At 39.9% G+C, this 19,541-nt stretch overlaps 1 protein-coding gene across 1 annotated transcript; it reads right to left on the bottom strand.

Annotated features, from left to right (window-relative positions):
- Positions 1 to 1,795: 1,795 nt before the first annotated feature.
- LOC146939108 (uncharacterized) lies at positions 1,796 to 2,350 on the bottom strand. The gene has a single exon (XM_085757906.1). It carries the CDS (start codon positions 2,348 to 2,350, stop codon positions 1,847 to 1,849), a length of 504 nt encoding a protein of 167 aa, XP_085614032.1. The 3' UTR covers positions 1,796 to 1,846.
- Positions 2,351 to 19,541: the final 17,191 nt, after the last annotated feature.

A 19,541-nucleotide genomic window follows, 5' to 3' on the forward strand; every position in this document is an offset into this window, starting at 1 on the left:
TTCCTTCAATTACTTGCAAAGCAAGCAACAAAAAGTGCTTAAAATATAACATGAATTTAACACTTTTTTACATTTATCAAACTCTCCCCAACTTGACTCTTTGTTTGTCCTCAAACAAAAGATTGAAAATCAAACAAGTAAATGACAAGACACAAGTACAAAAGGCTTTGGAAACTTTTTCAGATGAATGATTCAAAATGAATGCGCGGGCAAGTCTAAATTTCCAACTAATTTAGAATTCTACTACTAATATGAGATGAGTCCTATGTACAAAGTTCATGCCAATTAGTTCAAGACAATAATACAATTATTCACGAACCACACCTAACATACTTCTTTGCAAGTAGATAAACAATTAAAATCATATGAATGAGGGTTATGAACACACACCCAACAATCATGCTAACATCCTGATTAAGTTATGTGTCCATCCAAATATCGTTTCAAAAAGCACAGAAGCACGGATCAAAAGGTCTTTCTAGGGTTATAACTTGGCCGGGCTACAAGAGAAATGTCATATGTGGGGCAATTGATCAAAAAGCCTATCAAAGAGGAACATTCCTTGTAACAACAATTGAAATTCAAAATTTTCCCTACCAACCATTACAAACCCTTGGTGATTAACAATATAACCAATAACCTTGATAACTTATTCTATTTTTGATTTTTCTTTCTTTTTCTTCTTTTTTTTCTTTTCTTTTCTTTTCTTTTCTTTTCTCAAATGTACAAACTAAGTATATACACTTCAATGTCGTCAGGTTATTCAAACAATTTCACCAAGATACTTGACATAAGATTTACATCCACCTTCTCTCCCCAACTTGAATCAAAATACACCCTATTTGAATGTTCCTTTACTCTAAGGCAAAAGGGACAATTAAACGATGAAGGTTTAGGGTTCAACAATTAAGATCATACCAGAGTCCTAAAGTGTGTCAAGAATGAACTGGATTTCGAAAACTTCAAGGGCAAATTCATCAAGCATTGTGCTTATGAATTGACAGTTCAAAATTGAGGACTCCGATTCATTTGGCTCAAGTGGGTTAGCAAATACTCGCTCTTCTCACAAGGTAGGCTTATTTGTGGTCAAGTATGTTTCGCTCAATAACAAAAATGTGCCTTGATCCTTTCCATGCTTTCATACAATTCAGAACAATTATTGGATTTAACATAACAAAAACAAGTTAGACGGTGATTATTGGTCTCCAGCATATAGTACAATTTGAAGATACCTCACATTTAGGTTAAGTACTAAGTGGTTCACAAATAAACACATTATTGCGGAAAACTAAATGAAATGAAATTTGCATAAAGTACTCGTTTCATATTCGAGTAAAAACCTAGAAAAACTGGAAACTTGTACCTTGGCTTTGCGCTTTAACCATAATTATGTATCATTATCAATCATCTGAGACTTGAAAATGAAGCAAGAGTGATACAAAAGAAACTTCCATGATTTTCAAAACAAAATGAAATACTTAATCAACAAAAAGTGCTAACACATTATTTAACATAAAACAAAGTACTAATAAAACAAAATACGAGTCCATGTGCCAAAATGAAACAAACTACAGAAGTCAGAACTGTACTAACTCGCAGTTGCGAGCAAATTTACTCGCAGTTGCGAGTGAACAGATTACTCGCAGTTGCGAGCTGTTTTACTCGCCATTGCGAGTTATGACAGTTCAGAATTCTGCTCTCTGTTTGGATTCTGTTTTTGGATGTTTTGGCTCATGCACATGACTCCTAAACTTTATTATGCATTGAAACAGTAAAATAGACTTAAAAAGTTGGGTTGCCTCCCAACAAGCGCTTGTTTAACGTCGTTAGCTCGACGCCTTTTTCGTTAGGGTGGCCAAAATGAGACGGATAACACATCATTTTTTGAAACCCTACGCTTTGGGAGGAATTCCATGAACTTTAGGAACAGATGATGTGGAGTCCATGACCTCCCTATCTTTGATTTGAACAAGGCGTAAATTTCATCAATGACCCGGTCAATTTCTGCCTTGCTCACTTTCTTCCCTTTTTGTTTAAATGTTTCTTCCTTGCTAAGTAACCACTCCTGTTTCTCTGTCACCTTCATCTCTTCTCCATTATCAACAGCTTTGGCCTCTTCAGTATATGACCTTTCTTGAGGAAGTTCTGGTTCATGTGGTGGCTCTATTTCTATTGCATTCTCTAGTTCACCACATCCTTCTAATGTTGTGTCTTCCTCAGTTTGCACAACACCTTCTTCAACAATATCTCCGTCATGAGTGGATTGGTTCTCCATGATTTGTGCTTGAATCATCTCCAACTGGATTAATAAATTCCTCAATCTTTGGTTGGTATTTTGCATGTTTATCATGGATTGTTGCATGAAGATATTCAAAGTATTTTCCACATTGGTTGATACTGTTGATATGGTTCATACTCGGGTGGAGTGTAGAAGTTAATGTAACCATGATCAGCCATGATTTCTTTGATGCGGAGAATCTGAAACGGATAAAACTAACAAGAAACTTTTCTTTGTATATCAAAGAGGGGTTAGTGGTAACAACTATAAAGTAAAGAAAAATATTTACGGATTATGTGCAAAAGCTTAAAATGATAAATCAATCTCTCTATCTATGATATCTAAACACCAATCCCCGGCAGCGGCGCCATTTTGATGATAGTCGTTTTAGCATCAAACAAGATAAGTAAGTATTTGTATCGTCTTGTTATACCCTAATTTTGGACCTAAAAATACTTGTTCAATTCTACTTTTCTTGCATTTTAAGGCATCTGATATGTCTCTGATCAATTGCATCTTTCTCTGCATTTTATTTCAATGTTATTTGCAAAATTCACATAAAAGGGTATTTTAGTCATTCTCTGCATTTAACTCATTTTTGTCCTTGAAAATTGTTTGAGTCTTTTAGATTGGTTTGTATAAGTCCTTGTTTCAATCTCATGTCAAAATTCATTTCAGAAAATATTCAGTTGAGTCATTTTTTAGTCATTTTAGCCCCTAGGGGCATTTTAGTCATTTCATATGTTAAAATTCTTTCAGTCTTTTAAAAGTTTGTTTGAGTCCTTTCAAATAGTGTGAATAAGTCTTCATTTCAATTCTATGTCAGAATCCATTTCAAAAATTGCATTTAAAGTCATTTCGAGTCAATTTTGCCCCTAGGGGCATTTTAGTCTTTTCACGTGTTAAAACCCTGTTTAAATTCTAAAAATTGTCTCTGAGTCTTTTATTTTGCTTGTATGAATTCTTGCTTTAATCCCTTGTTAAAAAAAAAAATCATTTTTTAATTGCATTTGAGTCATTTTTAGTCGTTTTAAGCCCCTAAGGGGCGTTTTGGTCATTTCACATAATATTTCTGATTCGTTTTAATCTGCTTTGTTGTTTTTAATCGTCTCGTTTTACGTTAATTTTCAATTTACTTTTTCAATTCAATTTTAGTTTAATTTTCATTTTTAGTCCGCGCACTTTTGTTATTTACGTTTTAATCCCTTTTAAGTTTGTTAGAGTCCAAGTGCCATGTGTCCAAATGTTATTGGTCTTTAAAAGTTTGTTACAAGTCAAGTCCATGTGGCATTTCCTCATTGGTCCATACATTCCCACATCACCTATATAAGTCAAACTTGTGGTCAATTTTCACAATTCAATTCATTTTCACAAATTCCACAAAAAAATCACAAAAGTTCATAATTATTTTCTCTCTATTTTCCCTCTCTTCTAACAACTTTCTCTCTCCTCTAACTAACTTCCACCATAGCCAAAAGCTTCAACAACCTCCATAACCACCACATCTCCACCATAACCACCTTCAACCACCACCTTCAACCTCCACAACCACCATAACAACCTCCAAAACCACCATAACAACCTCAAACCTCCACAAATTCATCACAATTTCCATTATAACCAATCCATTCTTCCACATTCAAGCTCCAATTTCGTCCAAGATCATCACAACGTTGCTGTCCTCTTCGAAGCTGCCGCAACCATAAGCTCACAAGCTCTTGCAAATCCTCACAACATCAGAATTCGCAAATCACTCTCCGATGCATCAATCAAAGCTCAAATCCGAGAACGAAACGGTAACGTGAAGAACAGAAGCGAATCTGTTACGAATAATCTGAAGCCGTATTTCCACCTCCGCTCTCCGATTGAAACGCAAGCTGTAGAAACAACGGAACCGTACGTGAATTCGAGAGAAGACCGCAGCAAGCGAACTGGACCCATAACACCGGTAACGAACTCGGATCGAACGGTGAGCAGCAGCAAAGAGTAGATCCAAACCGTCCCTGTTCGTATTCGACAAAGAAGAAAAGAAGAGCGAAAACAGAATCAGTGAAAGAAGAAGGTGAATCCGAGTTCGAAGCAGTAAATCCAACCTTCTCCGATTTGAAACGAGGTAATTCTTCTCTTTTTGAATGCTGTGTTTAATCTCCGATCTAGACCGATTTGAATTGGATTTCGAATTTTTAAGGTTGGATTCGTTTTATAGAAGAAAAAGGATTTTGAAAAATGTAATTTGTTTTAAAAACGGTGGAGTTTTAAATTCCGACGCGGTGGCGAAACCACCGGCCACCGCGTCGGAATATCCTAACTTGCTGGACTGGTTTTTCTGAAAACGAAGGAGAAGAAGTATAGAGAGGGTAATACGTGAGAAGAGAAAGAAGGACTTGTTAATTTGTGATTGTTTCCTGTACGTGATGCATCTTTGTCCTACTTACCTTCCCTTTTGATTCCATGTGTGCGCATCCATGTTAACACCATGCACCCTCGGCCCACCTTTTTCTGCAAGTTTTTTCTTTCTATTCCTGTTGTTTGCTATATACACCCCCTTCTGTGCTAATTTTTTCCCATGGAAAATTCCAAATAATTTTCTGCTTGTTTTAATGCATTTCTTGACGTTTCTTGTGAATTTTTGTGACTGAATCTTGGAGTATTTTGTACGTGTACCTTGATAAAAGTTGTGTAAAAAAAAATATATAATAATTTTGTGTTCTTAATGTTCCATTGTGCATTTTTTTATTTTAAATTCCGTGTTAGAAAACCTAAAAAGATTTGATCATTTTTCTAGTATATTGTTGTTTGTTTTTTGATCTTTCGCATGCTGAGTATTCCACCTCCAAAAATGTAAAGAATAGATGTTGATCTCCTTGGTGTGTTTGGGTTTTCTTGGTTGTGGGTTAGGATGTAAAAAATGGAAGTAATAGCTATGTTTATGCGAATTAATATGCATCTTGTGACCTATTGATACATGTGATCCTTGTATTACGATTTAGAAAATTTTCCTTCAAATTACCATAGCATTTGGGATCATAAGGTCAATATTTTACAATGTGTATAGTTGATTGGTTTAAGCATTTTTTTTCCTCTTTCATTTCTTACATCTTAATGTGTGTTGCTTTTTAATTCCTTTGCTTGTGAAAAATGTCTCTAAAATGAGTGCTTCATCATTAATATTTTTGTTCCTTACTTGCCTCTAATTTTCGCACCTTTTGCTATATTAAAATGCTTCCAAAAATACTACCTCTCTATGATTTTTACTTGCCTTTACTTCTTACCATTTCTTTTACGCAACATTTCCATCATTTCATGCATTTTTGTTCACTAACCCCTTTGTTTCCATCTTGTGTCTTTAGCTTTATTTTTTTTTGCAATTTAACTTCATGCAAAAATTAGAATGTAAAACTTAGGAATTTTGTAATATTTTACTTTATGTCTTTAAATTTCTTGGCAAAGAGGCCATAGAATGTAAACTAGGGTATGATGTAATAAGGACAATGGACTCTAAATAATGTACACCGACACAAGCACCGACACATGCACACACTTCACTTTAGGTATATGGCTAGAATATGCATGTTTAGATGTATGTTTAGGATTGTATGTTTAGATGAATGCCTAGGACTTATACTTAGAAAAAATCATCTTCCAAAAAAATATGAACAAACTTCACTCAAACCATTTTCTTAATAAACCTTGGGATCAAAATCCCATTGTAATTTTTCCTTTTATTTTCTTAATCAAATTTCAATGAACTCTAATCATGTTTAGACCACATTTTGCAAATGACTAATTCAACCTCACAATTTCACAAATCTCATGCCCTTGAGGCCTCTTTCTATTCTTCAAAATCCATTTTCAAACTTAAAATCAACCAACAAAAACAAAAACATTTTTTGAGAGAGAACTACGGTGGATTTGATCCCTTAATCGGGTACGTAGGCAAGGAACAAAATTCCTTCAATTCAAATAAAATAAAAAATCCAAAAACATTCCTCTCCCTCCAATTCTTCACTTAGTAACTTTTAGGTGTAAATATCATTTTCAAAATAGCATTTAAAAATAAAGCGCGCGCGTAGAAATTAAAGACGGTTCCTATAGGTTACTATAGTCGTTATGGGTGCCTAACACCTTCCCGTAGCGAAAACAACTCCCGGACCTCGATTCTCAAGGGTTTTGCTTACTTTTTCCCTTCCCAAGAAAAAATAAGATATCACCGGTTTAAAAGGTTCAGACGTAATCAATGTTTGACACCCGAAAACCAAGATAAAACAGCTGGCGACTTCACTGGGGAGATTCGAGAGTTACGCCTAGTCTTTATTTCCACGCTTGCGCTTGTATTTTTACTTGCTTCTTTTACTTGCTTTCCTATATGAATAAATGTTTAATTTCTTGCAAACGTGTGGGGTGAGAATATCAAAAGTCCTGCACCCGGGCTGAGTGAACTTAGGATTTAGGAGGGATATAATCGACAATTCATTCCGGGGGTTGCCTCGTGTTTTGGATTATGCGATCAATCCCACATAGCTGGGGCATTTTGGAGGTGATGTTGTCGGCGCGAGTTGTCGCGTTTAGGCACTTTACTTCTAATTGTTCTATGACGCTATGGACCGTAGATAACCAAACCCATCCATGGCCATTTTCTAGGACGTGGTGCGGAGGCTAAACCGAGTGTCGTCTCGAGTTTTAGTCGTCACGCGATACTACACTCAAGTTAGACCTTCCACGTATAATCATGGAGCGAGAGTTGTCTCGTGACACCGTGAGATACGTCGGAGAGGTTGCGACTTGGGAACCTTTTTAGAACCCGGTTACTATTATCCTAAAAACCTAGCTTCACCGGACGCCGTGTCCACCCATGACTCCTCGACTTTGAACTTTAACCCACCATGTTTTCTCCGAACTTGAACATAATCATGCATCCATGCATACATGCATACATGCATAAACTTTTGTCATGCATTGTTATCGAAGGGCTTAGACAAATTGAATTTGTAAACATTGTAGGCATGAAGATGACTAAGTCCTACAAGTTCAAGGAAGTGGATTTGGCTAGTTTGAGGGGTTTGGCACTCAAGATTGAGGATCCGACTGGTTTCCGACGCCGTTACGGGGCTTTACTTCCTATTCTCCATACTAATGTGGATGAGAAGCTTGTGCACACTCTAGTGCAATTCTATGATCCGGGGTGTCGGTGCTTCACTTTTCCAGACTTTCAGTTGGTGCCTACTCTAGAGGCTTATTCTTCCTTGACAGATTTATCTATTGCTAAGGGGATACCTTTCTCAGGACCTGAAAATCCTCTTCCTCCATTGGTTATTGCTAAGGATCTCTATCTCAAGACCACCGACGTCTCCAAGAATCTTGTTACTAAGGCACATATCCGAGGGTTCACTTCAGAGTATCTTCTTGGGAAAGCCAACCTCAATACCACTCGTCAGGATACTCTTGAGGCTATTCTTGCACTTCTCATCTATGGGCTTATCCTCTTTCCGAATCTTGATGGTTTCGTGGACATGAATGCTATTATGATCTTCCACTCCAAGAATCCGGTTCCTACTTTGCTAGCTGACACATACCATGCTATTCACGATCGTTCCAGCAAAGGTCGTGGATACATCCTTTGTTGTGTGCCTCTCCTCTATAGGTGGTTTATTTCGCACCTTCCGCAGTCTTTCCACGACAATCCGAGGAATTGGTCTATTTCACAGAGGATTATGGCTCTTACTCCTAATGAAGTGGTTTGGCTTACTCCGGCTTCTAGGGTTAAGGAAATTATCTTTGGTGGTGGAAAGTTTCTTAATGTACCTCTTCTTGGTACCCGGGGTGGAATCAACTATAACCCGGAGCTTGCTTTGCGACAGTTTGGTTTCCCGATGAGAGATAAGCCCATCAATCTTGCTACGGCTCCTTACTTCTTTCACTACTCCAATGCTCCCACCGGAATTAGAGAAGATTTCATGCATGCTTGGACTAAGCTTCGGAAGAAAGAGGTGAAGCATATGGGTGTAAGGTCCGGTATTGCTCATGAGGCCTATACACAGTGGGTGATAAGCCGAGCTGAGGAGATTGGTATGCCTTACCCTTCTATGAGATATGTGTCTGCAACTGTTCCTACCATGCCTTTGCCTCTACTCCCACCTACCCAGGAGATGTATCAGGAGCATCTAGCTATGGAGAGTCGGGAGAAGCATCAGTGGAGATCTAGATACTATGAGGCTGAGAACTTGATCATGACTTTGGATGGAAAGGGTGAGCAGCAGACTCATGAGGTCTTGACACTGAAGAAAGAGTTAGCTAAAGCTAAGAGAGAGATTGAAGAGAAAGATATACTGCTTATGAGGGACTCCAAGAGAGCTAGGGGGGCCCGTGACTTCTATGCACGATACTGCGACTATGAGTCCGACTCTGAGGACGATGCTTCCACTTCCTATGCTTGAGGACTTCCATTTCCTGTTTTTTATTTCCTTTTGTTTATGTTGAAATGGTCTTGTAAAACCATATGTTGGTTGTTTGTTTCCCGTTTATGTCAATTGTTGTTTAGTAATGTTTACAAGTTTATAATTTGTCTAGAACTCTTCGATAACACAAAAAGAGTCTTTTTTGCATGCATTTACACATTTCATGCATCATATGCATTCATTGACCACAAAGAACTTCTCTCGTGCTCATTGCCTCCTGGTTTTGTCCGCCGCAGTCTGAAAAGTGGCTCGTGTTCGCAAAGTCTACCAACCAGATAGAATCCATCAGACAAGATTTCACAAGAGAAGGATAATGGCTAACTTTGAAGAAGAAAATGCTCTGCTCCGGGCCGAATTGGCTGCTATGAAAGAAGATCTGGCTAAGGCTCATGACGCTATGTCCACCATGATGGCTTCACAGGAACAACCAGCCACTTCTGTTCCAGTTACTGCTGAGGTGATTCCCTCTATCCCACTGTCTACTGTGGCTACTGATGCTCGGTTTGTTATGCCCAACGGCCGTCCTTATGGCCTCCCACCATTCTATTCCCCTAATACTGCTGCTGGTGTCTCTGGTTTTGCTGGTCAAGGACAGATCCCTGTGTCCACTGTTATGCCTCAAGTAACCACTGTTGTTACCGACCCTATTGCACACACTGTGCAACAGGTGATTGATGTTGATACTCCGCGTGGACAAGATCCCGCAATGGAAGCTATGAAAAGACAGTTGAAGGAGTTGGCTGGAGAACTCCGTGAAGTCAAGGCTAGCCGAGGAAACAATGGTGCTCCTACTAAAGCTCGTGATCTGTGCTTGGTATCCCGATTTGAGGTTCCTAAGAAATTCAAAGAGCCAGAATTTGACAAGTATAATGGGACTTCTTGCCCACACAACCATGTTATCCGGTATGTCCGAAAGATGGCTAACTATGCAGACAATGATGCACTGATGATCCACTGCTTTCAGAGTAGCTTGACGGATGATGCAGCAGATTGGTACACTAGTCTGAGCAAAGACAACATTCATACCTTTGAGGAACTTGCCGCTGCCTTTGAAGGACAATATGAATTCAATACCCGTTTGAGGCCAAACAGGGACTCTCTCAAGGCCCTATCTCAGAAATCAGATGAGACCTTCCGTGAATACGCTCAAAGGTGGAGAGGGGCAGCTGCCCGTGTTTCTCCTCGACTTGATGAGGAAGAGTTAACACAGACATTCTTGAAGACTCTGAAGAAGGAATATAAAGAGAGAATGATAGTCTCTGCTCCAAACAACTTCTCTGATATGGTTACAATGGGCACTCGTCTAGAAGAGGCTGTCAGAGATGGTATTATCGTCCTTGAAAAGGGTGAATCTTCAAACAGTGCACCAAAGAAGTACGGTAATGGTCATCACAAGAGAAAAGAATCTGACGTAGGGATGGTGTCTGGTAACCCATCTGCAGCCATGCAACTACCTCTGCCCTATCACTACATGCAATACTCTCAGCACCCATTCTTCCCACCATTCTACCAGCAATATCCTCTGCCACCGGGTCAACCACCAATGCCCGTCAATGCCATTCCTCAGCAAGCACAGCCTCCTGCTCAACAGCAACGACAGCAACAACAGGGTCCCCGGCCCAAACCTTCTTTTCCAACAATACCAATGCTTTATGGTGAGCTGCTCCCAACTCTACTTGCTAAGGGGCACTGTGTCACCAGACCAGGCAAGCCTCCGCCTAACCCATTGCCTCCCAGGTTCCGTCAGGACCTAACATGTGAATTTCATCAGGGTGCTCAAGGCCATGATATTGAAAATTGCTTTGCTCTGAAGTATATTGTGAAAGATCTGATAGAAAAGGGACGGTTGACTTTTGAGAATAGTGTTCCTCACGTCCTTGACAACCCGCTTCCAAACCATGCTGCTGTCAATATGATTGAGGCCTTTGAAAGGGTTCCTGTCCATCAAGAGGATCCCAGGCTGGATGTCCGCAATGTCGTTACTCCCTTGGTACCATTACATGTCAAACTTTGCCAGGCTTCTCTGTTCAATCATGATCATGATTCTTGTTCGGAATGTCTGCAGAATCCTATGGGCTGTTGTGTTGTGCAAAATGATATCCAGAGCCTGATGGATGACAAGTATTTGATTGCCAGCGATGTATGTGTGATTGTACCAGTGTTCCATGATTCTCCTGCTGAAAGTGCAAAGAATGTCGAGCCTCTGGTGATCAGGCTACCTGGTCCTGTACCTTATACCTCTACCAAAGCAATTCCCTACAAATACAATGCAACCATGATTGAAAATGGGGTGGAAGTACCACTCGTATCCCCAGCTACAGTTGATAACGTTGCTAGTGAAATCACAACTCTGAGAAGCGGAAAGGTCCGTCCACCCTTGTTTCAAAGACAGGTGGTCACACCCATTGCTACGGTAACTCCACCAGTTGCTCCTCCTGTTGACAAGAACACCGGCCCAGCAGGCCAATCTATTGAAGAGTCCAATCTGGACGAAATCCTGAGGCTTATCAAGAAAAGTGACTATAAGATTGTTGACCAGCTGCTACAAACCCCATCAAAGATATCCATTTTGTCTCTGCTCATGAGCTCAGCAGCTCACAGAAAGGTGTTAATGAAGATACTGGAGCAAGCTTATGTCGACCACGAGGTCTCTGTGGGTCAATTTGATGGGATAGTGAGCAATATTACTGCCTGCAACAACTTGGGATTCGGTGATGATGAGCTCCCCGAAGCAGGGAAACGCCACAACTTGGCACTACATATCTCAGTACATTGTGGGTCTGACCTGATATCCAACGTATTAGTAGACACTGGATCATCTCTGAATGTAATGCCTGAATCCACACTAAGGCAATTGAGCCATCATGGAATTTCTTTGAGGGGTAGCAGTTATCTGGTTAAAGCTTTTGATGGATCCCGCAAAGATGTTCTCGGGGAAGTGGACTTGCCAATCACCATTGGTCCCGAGACATTCCAAATAACCTTCCAAGTCATGGATATCAACGCCTCTTACAGCTGTCTCCTCGGAAGACCATGGATCCACGACGCTGGAGCAGTCACATCCACTTTGCATCAGAAGCTCAAGTTCATGAGAAACGGTAAGGTTGTCACCGTATATGGTGAGGAGGCATTTCTGGTTAGCCAAATATCATCGTTCTCTTGTGTTGAAGCAGGGTCCGCTGAAGGGACGTCGTTTCAAGGCTTGACTGTCGAGGGTGCAGAACCCCGGAGGGCTGGTGCTAGCATGGCCTCACTGAAAGATGCCCAGAAGGCTGTCCAGGCAGGGCAAGCTGCTGGCTGGGGCAAGGTGATTCAGATCTTGGAAAACAAGCGTAAAGAGGGCCTTGGATTCTCCCCGACATCTGCTGTTTCAAAGGGGACCTTCTACAGTGCTGGGTTCATCAATGCTATTACTGAAGATGCTGCTGAAGACGGTTATGTGCCTGCATTTGTTATACCAGGAGGCACTGTGAGAAATTGGGAAGCCATTGATGTTCCTTTAGTCATGCATGCTTCCATGTAATGTGTTTTGTTGCTCATGTTTTTTGTTTTCAAAATAACAATCCTTTCGCTCTGCCCAAGGCGAAAGTGATACCTTTGTAAGGGCGTGTTTGTTTCGGCATTGCCGTTTTCAATAAAAGTTGTCGTTTTTCTCACGACTCTTTGTTTTTTTACTTTTTAGTGCCTTTTTCTTGGAAATAATGGTAATGCCAGAAAAAACCAAAACATCTGTATTTTTCTTATTAATTTCAAAAATCTGCATGAAAAACATTTTTCTAAAATCATCCCAATCATATTATGCAGATTGAACCATAATAAACCCGTTGAACACAGTGACCCTATGGTTCCTCCAAATTTTGAATTCCCTGTATATGAAGCTGAAGATGAGGATGATGATTATGAAGAGATACCGTATGAGATCACTCGACTGCTTGAGCAAGAAAGAAGAGCCATTCAGCCTCACCAGGAAGAGATTGAGCTTATCAACCTGGGTACTGAAGAAAACAAGCGAGAGATCAAGATTGGTGCAGCACTTGAGCCAGAGGTGAAAAAGAAGATCATCCAGCTTCTCCATGATTATCCAGATGTCTTTGCATGGTCCTATGAAGATATGCCGGGACTAGATCCCAAGATTGTGGAACATCGGATACCGACAAGACCTGAATGTCCTCCTGTCAAACAGAAATTGAGAAGGTCTCGTCCAGACATGGCTCTTAAGATCAAGGCTGAGGTACAAAAGCAAATTGATGCGGGTTTCCTCATGACAGCTGAATATCCTGAGTGGATTGCCAACATCGTACCAGTACCAAAGAAAGATGGGAAAGTTCGAATGTGTGTTGATTACAGAGATTTGAATAAAGCTAGTCCAAAAGATAACTTCCCATTGCCTCATATTGATGTGCTTGTTGACAGTACTGCTCAATCCAAAGTGTTCTCTTTCATGGATGGTTTCTCTGGTTATAATCAGATACGAATGTCTCCTGAAGATAGAGAAAAGACGTCCTTCATCACTCCGTGGGGAACGTTCTGTTATAAAGTGATGCCGTTTGGCTTGATAAATGCTGGTGCTACCTATCAAAGAGGTATGACGACTCTGTTTCATGATATGATTCACAAAGAGATTGAAGTATACGTTGATGATATGATTGTGAAGTCAAGTGATGAAGAGCAGCATATTGTGTATTTGAAAAAGATGTTTGAAAGATTGAGAAAGTACAAGCTGCGGTTGAATCCTAACAAGTGCACATTTGGTGTACGATCTGGAAAGTTGCTTGGCTTCATTGTCAGCCAAAGAGGCATTGAAGTCGACCCTGACAAAGTCCGAGCCATCAGAGAGATGCCGGCCCCTCAAACTGAGAAGCAAGTCAGAGGTTTCCTCGGACGTTTGAATTACATTTCAAGATTCATATCTCACATGACCACTACTTGTGGACCAATTTTCAAATTGCTCAAAAAAAATCAGCCTGTTGTATGGAATGATGAATGTCAGGAAGCTTTTGATAGCATTAAAGAATACCTGTTAGAGCCACCCATCCTCGTCCCACCAGTGGAAGGAAGGCCTTTGATTATGTATCTGTCAGTGTTAGACGATTCAGTGGGTTGTGTTCTCGGTCAGCAAGATGAGACCGGCAAGAAAGAGCATGCTATCTACTATCTGAGCAAGAAGTTCACCGACTGTGAGACTCGGTATACAATGCTTGAAAAGACTTGTTGTGCTTTAGCTTGGGCTGCCAAACGCCTGCGTCATTATATGGTGAATCATACAACTTGGTTGATATCCCGAATGGATCCAATCAAGTACATCTTTGAGAAGCCTGCTGTTACTGGAAAGATCGCACGTTGGCAAATGTTGTTGTCTGAATATGATATTGTGTACAAAGCTCAAAAAGCAATCAAGGGAAGCATCCTTGCTGAGCATCTTGCTTGTCAACCTCTTGATGATTACCAGCCAATTAAGTTTGATTTCCCTGACGAAGAGATCATGTATTTGAAAGCAAAAGACTGTGAAGAGCCACTGATCAATGAAGGGCCGGATCCCAATAGCAAATGGGGATTGGTGTTCGATGGTGCTGTTAATGCTTATGGTAAAGGAATTGGGGCCATCATTGTAACTCCGCAGGGGCATCACATTCCTTTCACCGCTCGAATAACTTTTGAATGCACAAACAACATAGCTGAATATGAAGCATGCATCTTGGGCATTGAAGAAGCCCTTGACCTGAGAATCAAACATCTTGACATCTATGGAGATTCTGCACTTGTCATCAATCAGATAAAGGGTGAATGGGAGACTCATCATGAGAAGCTAATCCCTTACCGTGACTATGCAAGACGTCTGTTGACATACTTTACCAAGGTTGAGCTGCACCATATCCCTCGGGATGAAAATCAGATGGCTGATGCCCTTGCTACCTTGTCTTCCATGTTTCGTGTCAATCACTGGAATGACGTGCCTGTAATCAAAGTACAGCGTCTTGATAGACCCGCACATGTGTTTACTATTGAAAATATGCCAGATCAAGCTGACAAAAATGTGAATGAGAAAAAGCCTTGGTATTACAACATCAAGCAATTCTTGCAGAATCGTGAATATCCACCTGGTGCTTCCAACAGGGATAAGAAGACTTTGAGACGATGGGCTAGCAAATTCCTTCTGGACGGAGAAATCCTATACAAGAGGAACTATGACATGGTCTTGTTGAGATGCGTTGATAAACAAGAAGCTGAAAAGTTGATGCATGATGTACACGACGGTACCTTTGGGACCCATGCTTCGGGCCACACCATGTCAAGAAAGCTGTTAAGAGCCGGCTATTACTGGATAACCATGGAGCGTGATTGCCACAAACATGCTAAAAGATGCCACAAGTGTCAAATCTATGCTGACAAGATCCATGTGCCTCCACACGCTCTCAATGTTATATCTTCCCCATGGCCTTTCTCTATGTGGGGCATTGATATGATCGGAAGAATTGAGCCAAAGGCTTCCAATGGACATCGTTTCATTCTAGTGGCAATTGACTATTTCACCAAGTGGGTTGAAGCTGCCTCCTATGCCAATGTGACCAAGCAAGTGGTTGTCAAGTTTATCAAGAATAACATCATCTGTCGATATGGTGTTCCTAACAAGATTATCACTGACAATGGTTCCAATCTGAACAATAGTATGATGCAAGCTTTATGTGAAGAATTCAAAATTGAACATCACAACTCTTCTCCCTATAGACCTCAGATGAATGGTGCAGTTGAGGCCGCTAACAAGAACATCAAGAAGATTGTTCAGAAGATGGTCACTACTTACAAAGACTGGCATGAAATGCTACCTTTTGCCTTGCATGGTTACCGTACTACAGTGCGCAGCTCAACCGGGGCAACCCCTTTCTCTCTTGTGTATGGTATGGAAGCAGTTCTCCCTCTGGAAGTGGAGATTCCATCTCTTCGAGTAATCATGGAAGCAAAGTTAACTGAGGCTGAATGGTGTCAGAGTCGGTACGATCAATTGAATCTGATTGAAGAGAAACGTATGGATGCTATGACTCATGGACAGTTGTATCAAGTTCGAATGAAGAATGCTTTTGACAAGAAAGTCCGACCTCGAGAATTCAAGGAAGGCGAACTTGTATTGAAAAGAAGGATAAGTCAGCAACCCGACCCAAGGGGCAAGTGGACACCTAACTATGAAGGTCCTTATGTTGTCAAGAAGGCTTTCTCTGGTGGTGCTTTGATTCTTACACACATGGATGGTGTTGAACTCCCAAATCCTGTTAATGCCGATATAGTCAAGAAATACTTTGTCTAAAAAGAAAAGAACAGCGTGGTAGGTCGAAAACCCGAAAGGGCGGCCTAGGCAAAAATGCGCTTCCCGGTGGATCGAAAACCCGAAAGGGCGATCCAGGCAAAAGTTAGGGACAAAAAAATGAATATGAAAAAGCTCGCTGAGATTGTACGCAACTCAGGCAAGAATGAGCGCCTCGATGAGCCGAAAACCCGGAAGGGCGGTTCATGCAAAAATGAGGTTGATAATAAAAGACAAGTAACTATATCTGGCAAATCACCATCACCCCTTGGGGCATCTGCAACTGTCAATGATCGTCTTCATCAGAGGCTTCTGTACTTGTGGATTCAAAATTTCTATGAAATATAGCGGTCATCGTGTTCAATGTATCACCAACCAATAAAATTACCATTTTCCAAGCTTTGTAAATCCGTGGAGTCGTGCCCTTGGCTGACTTTCACTCTTCTACATCAATTTGAGCCTTTCTTTTGTTTGAAACTCTATTTTTCTTCCTACTTTCAATGCTATATACAAAATATTTCCTTTCCATTTGATAATGTTAATGTCTGAAACAAACATTTTTGAAAATTGAAAATCTTTTCCTGTCTATTTTGAAAGCAAACCTGAGCAACAGGGTACATTTCAATGAAACATGCATGAATGAATGAGCATCAATGTCTATTTCAATACATGTTACAAGCAGGTTACTCCCCAGGATGATCTGTGGTCAATAGCAAGAATGAAAAAACAGAATGAAAATGAAAATGAAAAAATGAAAAAAATGAAAATAAAAGCTCGCTAAGTTGAAAACCCGAAAGGGCGGCTTAGGAAAAATGAGCACCCCGCTGATTGACAACCTATGAAGGCAATTCAGGCAAAAATGGGGCAGTGAAAAGAATACTTATTCCCCGGTGAATCGAAAACCCGAAAGGGCGGTTCAGGCAAAAGTGGGGTTGAAAAATGAAAAGAATGAAAAGAATATAAAAGCATTGACCACAGATGCGAACATCCAATGTTTACCCAGCACTGACACGCCTAGCAACGGCGACCTGTATCCAAGGACTTTCCAAGGGTCCCTCCTCTACAAGTTTTACTGCCCTCAGCCATGGTTTCGATACGTCTCCCAACGACGGTATCTCCAAAGAGGTTTTTTCCCTGTGAATATGTTGCAGCACGAGCCACTACGTGCCCAATCTTCCAATGTCTTGTCTGCCTTTGTGAAATTTCTCTGCCAAGTTGCCAACCAATCATGCATTTCAAGCATTCATACATGCATAATCATGCATTTTACGTGCTCATGCATCCAATAATCTTGCTATATCATACATACATGTTGCATATCCAACTGCCAAATTCAATCAAAGTTTCAACTGTCAAACTCAATTCCAACTGTCAATTCCAATTTTAAATTCAACTGTCAAATCCAATTCAATTTCAATTGTCAAAATTCAAAGCAATCTCAACTTCAATAACAATTCCAGTATTGACATACAATGACAATGTCAATGTCAATCTTTCAATTCCAGTATTGACATCCAATGACAATGTCAATGTCAATCTTTCAATTCCAATGTTGACATCCAATGACAACGTCAATGTCAATTTTCAATCCAATTTCAATGTCAAATTCCAATTTCAATCCAATCTCAAAGTCAATTGCAACTTTCCAATATCCAATGTCAAATTCAATTCCAATTTCCATGTCAATGTCAATTTCAATTCCAATTTCAATGTCTATGTCTATGTCTCTGCCAATGTCAATTTTCAATTCAAATCAATGTCAATTTACTCTTGGGCCAACAAAAATGGTCATGTCAATTTTTCAACTCAAATCAATGTCAATTTACTCTCAATTTACTCTTGGGCCAACAAAAATGGTCATGTCTATTTTCAAATCAAGTCAATAACAATTTACCCTCAATTGGTATCTTGTTAAGCCAGACTTTCAATTGGTATCTCATTGCTGGTCAAGTGCCAGGTTCAATCCAAAAAAGAACCACTTGTACCTGCTTGTATGCCTGTGCTTCCGGACAAACGGCAAGTTCGATAGAACAGTTTGTACCCAGCTTATGCTTTGTTATTGGTCAAACGGCAAGTTCGATAGAACAGTTTGTACCCAGCTTATGCTTTGTTATTGGTCAAACGGCAAGTTCGATAGAACAGTTTGTATCCAGCTCATGCTCTATTATCAGTCAGACGGCAAGTTCAATCTGAAGAACAGTTTGTACCCAGCTTATGCTTTGTTATCGGTCAAACGACAAGTTCGTTCTAAGAGAACAGTCTGCACTCTCCCACATGATGTGGTGATAATCCAACAAGCAAGTTCGATCCAAAGAAACAGCTTGTATCAACCCTTTTGTCTATGTCTCCAGCCAAACGGCCAGTTCAATCCAAAAGAACAGTTTGTGTCTGTCCATCTGTTTGTGTTTTCAACCAAGTGTCAAGTTCGACCCAAAGAACCACTTGTATCTGCCTATATGTCTATGTTTCCGGTCAAGTGCCGAGTTCAATCCCAAGAACAGCTTGCACCTATCTCTTGTTTTGTATTCCTTGGTCAAGTGGCTAGTTCGACCCAAAGAACAGCTTGTACCTTATTTTCTATCCCTGGTTTGTCTACCCTGTCAATGTCCACCTGAATCCCCAGTGACATGATAGGTTCCATAGACTCCGGTTGTTTGTCTTGCATTCATAATCAAATATTGCATAACATTCATGTTTTTGAAAATCTGAAAGCGTATTTTTACGTCCAAAAACAGTGCAAATGTTAATATTTAAGTATCTTCGTCCCGTCAACTCTAAGACTTCGTCTCTTGACTCTCCGGACAAAGAAACTTAAATAGGGGCAGCTGTTATACCCTAATTTTGGACCTAAAAATACTTGTTCAATTCTACTTTTCTTGCATTTTAAGGCATCTGATATGTCTCTGATCAATTGCATCTTTCTCTGCATTTTATTTCAATGTTATTTGCAAAATTCACATAAAAGGGTATTTTAGTCATTCTCTGCATTTAACTCATTTTTGTCCTTGAAAATTGTTTGAGTCTTTTAGATTGGTTTGTATAAGTCCTTGTTTCAATCTCATGTCAAAATTCATTTCAGAAAATATTCAGTTGAGTCATTTTTTAGTCATTTTAGCCCCTAGGGGCATTTTAGTCATTTCATATGTTAAAATTCTTTCAGTCTTTTAAAAGTTTGTTTGAGTCCTTTCAAATAGTGTGAATAAGTCTTCATTTCAATTCTATGTCAGAATCCATTTCAAAAATTGCATTTAAAGTCATTTCGAGTCAATTTTGCCCCTAGGGGCATTTTAGTCTTTTCACGTGTTAAAACCCTGTTTAAATTCTAAAAATTGTCTCTGAGTCTTTTATTTTGCTTGTATGAATTCTTGCTTTAATCCCTTGTTAAAAAAAAAAATCATTTTTTAATTGCATTTGAGTCATTTTTAGTCGTTTTAAGCCCCTAAGGGGCGTTTTGGTCATTTCACATAATATTTCTGATTCGTTTTAATCTGCTTTGTTGTTTTTAATCGTC

This window comes from Medicago sativa, chromosome 3 (assembly GCF_051527215.1).
Source record: "Medicago sativa cultivar Bolivia chromosome 3, Bolivia_mono, whole genome shotgun sequence".
Classification (NCBI taxonomy): domain Eukaryota; kingdom Viridiplantae; phylum Streptophyta; class Magnoliopsida; order Fabales; family Fabaceae; genus Medicago; species Medicago sativa.

Excerpts from the sequence above, each read along its gene's own strand:
- LOC146939108 (XM_085757906.1), bottom strand. The coding sequence starts at position 2,350 with ATGATAAACATGCAAAATACCAACCAAAGATTGAGGAATTTATTAATC.